The sequence below is a fragment of the Apaloderma vittatum genome, unplaced genomic scaffold, assembly GCF_000703405.1.
Source record: "Apaloderma vittatum isolate BGI_N311 unplaced genomic scaffold, ASM70340v1 scaffold39040, whole genome shotgun sequence".
NCBI lineage: Eukaryota > Metazoa > Chordata > Aves > Trogoniformes > Trogonidae > Apaloderma > Apaloderma vittatum.
In genome coordinates, this window is record NW_009693615.1 from 1,387 (window position 1) to 6,008 (window position 4,622).

Sequence of the window (4,622 nt, forward strand, 5' to 3'; positions counted from 1 at the left end):
GACCGCGCTGGACCAGGTAGGCTGTGGCAAAGGTGTGTGGTGGTGGCCTGTATGGGGTGGATGCCTTGCAAGGAGAGCTGGAACAGTGTGTTTCATAGCCAAAGGAGCCCTTCCAGTGGATGAAGAGGCAGTAGATAGTGGAGAAATAATAGAGCAGGTGGTGTCTCTATGCTAGTGGAAATGGCTCCCCTAGTTTGTGGCCATCTGACTCTCGGTGTGTCCCAGGGATGGAGCAGGGGAAGCATCTGCCCTCTCTTGGGAAGCAGCAGATGAAAAAGATGCTGCTGACTCTGGGGACTGGGTGGCCTGGGTAACCTTTTACAGGAGTCCCTGTGGAGCAGGCAGCCCTCTGGGGCTCCATGCCTGCACTGAGGGCTGCACTGCACCCTGCCTTTGCCCCTGCAGGGAATGCAGGGGGAGCACCGGCTCCTGGTTCGCTTCCAGGCCCTGGAGAAACGCTTTGAGGCCCTGGAGGCTGAGGTGTCGCGGTGGGAACTGCGACAGGGGGCAGCGGCAGTGACGGCGGGGGGAGAGCCACCCCCGGGGGACATCGTGGCACTGCTGGAGGGGCTGGTGAACCGCCGGGATGCGGGGCTGAAGGAGCATCTCCGTACGGATGTGACCAGCCACCTTCAGGTGAGGGGTGTGAGGGGCACATGGGGAGATGGAGGCATGCAGGGCTTGGCTCTCATGTTCTCCCCACCTGGTTCCTCTCACTGTAGGGTGAGCTGGATGCCCTCCGAGCCCAGGTGCAGAGGGATATGGATGGGCACCTGGGGAAGATGGCACAAGCCTCTAAGGTAAGGAGCATGAGTGTGTGGCAATAGCTGGGCAGGACATCCTCACCACTAGTGTCCCAGGTCTCACCCCTTCTCCTTCTCCTGGCAGGAGATGGAGACACGCTTGCTGGAGCTGAACTCGAAGTGGCAGAGGTAACATTGTGCCTCCACTATCTGGACAGAGCCACTGCTCTGTTGGGGCAGGCAGGCAGCGAGGTTCAGGAGGAGTTTCTAGGTCTTGTTTGCTCAGGGCAAGGGAGAGGTTGAGAGGTACCATCTTGAGGGAGAAAGGAGGGGTGGATACGTGGGTGTGCTGGCAAGAAAATCCACTGGGTGGCATCAGGGCTTAAAGGGCAATTGTAGCATATTACTTTCACCACAGTCATTTTGTATCACCATGGGGAACATGGCCTTTCAGCCAAGGGGTGAGCTGGGGATGCTTGCCCATGGGATGCCTCAGAAGTCATTGCCACAGGAATTAAAACCATTTGGGGCTGAAGATGGACTTGAGCTTAGGTGAGGAGGGGGATGAACCTCACTTGTTTGCAGAGGTGAGCTGGGACTGTCAGTGCAGGGTTTTTGTTGCCTTTCCCTCGGCACAGCTCGGTGCAGGAGGATCTGCGAGGGAGCTTCCAGCTGGAGGTGGGCAAGCTGGAGCAGGAGGTGGCAGCGCTGAGGAGGGAGCTGTCAAGCCTCAAGTCGGACCAGGAGGTGATGGGGAAGCACGTGGAAGGGATGCTAGAGCAGCTGAAGATGGTCCGGGCTGATGTGAGTGCCTGGTCCCTACCCTTTTTTGGCAGAGGGAGGTGTGAGGGTCCCTGCCTCGGGAACTGAGCTCTGTCCCCACTGTTTCAGGTGGAAGCACAGTTCCCAGCGTGGCTCAGTCAGTTCCTGTCGCGGTCCCGGAAGGACGGCACCACTGGCCTCATCCTCCAGCGGGAAGACTTGCAAGCGGAGCTCCAGGCCCTGGAGCGCAAGATCCTGGCCAAAGTCTCAGAAGACCAGAGGCTTTCGGCACAGGATGCTCAGGCTGGTATCGGAGTGGCCCTGCGGCAAGGAGGGACTGCAGGTGTGACAGAGGAGGTGAGTGCTGGTCTGAGCCCCAAGGGCATGATGGTGACCATAGGTGTGGGACTGGGGCCTGTGTGTGTGCAGGGGAGGCTGGCATGAGTGCCTGGCAGAGGTTGGAGCTCTGGGGACAGCCCTTAAAGCTGGGATGTAGATTCTGGGCTCGCATCCTACCTGGTTAGAGCATCACTGAAACTCCTCCAACCCTTCTCTGCCATCAGCCTCCCCTGGGCTGTGCCTGCACCCTGCCCTGGAAGGGGTCACAAGTGTTGATATCTACATGCCTGTGAGGCTCTTGGTCTCTTAAAATCCATGTTTCTGCTCATGCATCTTTTGCCCGGCAGGCAGAGCAGGTGCCAGTGAGGTTTCCATGGGTCGAGCGTCTTGCTTACTCCCGTCCTTCAGTAGTGCTGCTGAGTCATTTGGGGCAAAGCATTTCAGCAGAATGACACCAAGGGAAAAAATGAGTCTGCTTGTTTTGGAAAGAGTTGTTGGCAATTCCCTGTGGAGGGGAGGAATCAGGCTGGAATTAGCAGTCTGCACAATCTTTGTGCACACCGTAACCTCTAGACCAACGGTGGTGCTTCAAGGTCCCAACTCCGTCCATGGTCCCCCCGCCCATCCAGAAGGATGCTCTGACCAGCTCTCCCTTTTCTGGATGTGGAGAGCTGCCATTCATTCTGCAGGATGGGACAGGGAGGAATTGTCAAGTGACGCTGGGGAGGACTGGGTGGGCTGTGTCTGGTACCCACTGAGAGTAACCCCTCCTCCCCTAGGGCCAGTCCCTCTTTTGGGATGGGCATGGGTGAGCCCAGCATGCCCCTTCATTGCACAGTTCCTCTGGACTGGGGTATTTTTAGCAACCTTTAATGAGGCTTCTGAGCCAAACTTGTGTCGTCTCATTTTTGCCGTGGTGATTCATCTCTCATGCCCTCTGCTCCCGCTGCAGCAAGTTCATCACATCGTGGGCAAGGCCCTGAAGCTCTACAGTGAGGACCGCGTGGGGATGGTTGACTATGCCCTGGAGTCAGCAGGTAGGCGGTGTGAGGGGGTTCTCGCTTACCTGGGATGAGCCAGCCCTCCTGGGGAGGGGGGACCAAGGGATTCTGGTCTGCAGCTCACCTGCTGCCATCCCCTCTCTGTATAAGGGGCCAGTGTCATCAACACCCGCTGCTCAGAGACCTACGAGATACGGACAGCGCTGCTGAGCTTGTTTGGCATCCCCCTGTGGTACCAATCGCAGTCGCCCCGTGTCATCCTGCAGGTGAGAACCCTTGGGGCGAGACCCTGCTGAGGAAGGGGGAAGGACTGGAAAAAAAACCCAAACAGCTGAGCTGGTTTTCCTGGGGGCTTAATGGGTTTTATTGGGCTCTCGCTGTCACTCAAAGCAAGCAGCCTGGTTGATGTTGGGTTGAGGAAAATGTCACCGATGATAACTTTATTGGTGTCTTACTTTCCCTCTTGTAGCCAGACGTCAACCCTGGGAACTGCTGGGCGTTTCGTGGGTCTCAGGGCTTTGCCATCATCCGCCTCTCCAGCATCATCCGCCCCACGGCTGTGACACTGGAGCACATCCCAAAAGCCCTCTCGCCCCAGGGGACCATCCCTAGTGCCCCCAAGGACTTTGCTGTCTATGTGAGTGCCATCATCTAGACCTGAGGGAGGAGGAGAGGACATGCTGAGCGGGTGCCATGGTGGAAGCTAGTGGAGGGGGAGGGCTAACGAGCCCCATACCTGGCTGTGGGGCGCTCTGCGGGGTTGCTTTTATACTGCAGAGGAGGAAGAAGCAGTACTGGGGAGCAGAGAGGGAGCACTGGGCTTTAGGAGTGCTTTGGGGCAGCACTAGGAGGGTGGGAGTTTAGTAGGTGTAACTTTGTCTTCCCCCACATCTCTGCACACTGGCTCCTCTCTCTATGTGTCTATTTTGGCCTGGAAGAGCAGGGGCAAGGGCCAAGCATGCTTGCCACTCTCTGTCTCCCTGTTCCACCACGGGTGCACTCATCACTTCTGGTGACCCTCTCTGATCACCCTCTTTTCTCCCTTTGTGCCTCCCTACCTGCTGTGTAGGGCTTGAAGGAGGAGAAAGAGGAGGAAGGTCTTCTCCTTGGGCAGTTCACCTACAACCACGATGGCGACCCCATCCAAACATTTTACTTGAAGGTAGGTGCTTTGCCCTGGGAGTATGTGGCCCCCAAAAGAAAATGGGGGTCCTGGGGTTTCTAAACCTTTGAGAGCTCTTAAGGGCTCAGGCTTTTTCTTCCCCCTCTCCCCAAGGGTGGTGCTGTGGGCACATACCAGCTGGTGGAGCTCCGCGTGCTGAGCAATTGGGGCCACCCTGAATACACCTGCATCTACCGCTTCCGTGTGCACGGGGAACCAGCGCACTGACCCCCCGGCTCCTGCGCGGGACGAGGATGCTGCCGGGTGACAGCAGGAGGGGATCCGTCTGGTTCACTGTTTCGCACGTAGAAATCCTAGGATGTGCCAGCAGCCATCCCAGGGAGCTGCTCCCCTCAGGGGGACAAGAAGAGCTGGTGTTTAAGGGGTGAGGCTTTTACTCTTCCAAGGACTGGAGTGGCGAGGCAAGAGCATCCCACACGGGTCCTAGCGCAGCCTGGCTTGTTTTCAGTGCGTACGGGACACTTCAACTTTTTAAGCTAATTTTTTATCGGGTCTGCGCAGCCCCCCCAACCCGTCCCTGTTGCCCTGCTTCTTTCTGATGGCGTGCCTAGCGTTGCTGGGGCTTGGGAAAGTGGTAATGTAATTTTGCGATGT

General features: G+C 57.4%; 1 protein-coding gene across 1 annotated transcript in view; it reads left to right on the forward strand.

Moving 5' to 3' along the window:
• The window catches only part of SUN2 (Sad1 and UNC84 domain containing 2), a gene marked incomplete at its 5' end in the record, with an annotated part of 5,591 nt that extends 1,356 nt beyond the window's left edge, over window positions 1-4,235 (forward strand). The window contains 11 exons of the mRNA XM_009879364.1: window positions 264-310; window positions 406-636; window positions 723-800; window positions 889-932; window positions 1,382-1,547; window positions 1,635-1,862; window positions 2,797-2,881; window positions 2,996-3,111; window positions 3,315-3,482; window positions 3,915-4,007; window positions 4,122-4,235. Of these exons, the coding sequence (XP_009877666.1) occupies window positions 264-310; window positions 406-636; window positions 723-800; window positions 889-932; window positions 1,382-1,547; window positions 1,635-1,862; window positions 2,797-2,881; window positions 2,996-3,111; window positions 3,315-3,482; window positions 3,915-4,007; window positions 4,122-4,235 (1,370 nt within the window). The remainder of the gene's footprint in view (window positions 1-263; window positions 311-405; window positions 637-722; window positions 801-888; window positions 933-1,381; window positions 1,548-1,634; window positions 1,863-2,796; window positions 2,882-2,995; window positions 3,112-3,314; window positions 3,483-3,914; window positions 4,008-4,121) is intronic.
• Between the last annotated feature and the right edge of the window lie 387 nt (window positions 4,236-4,622).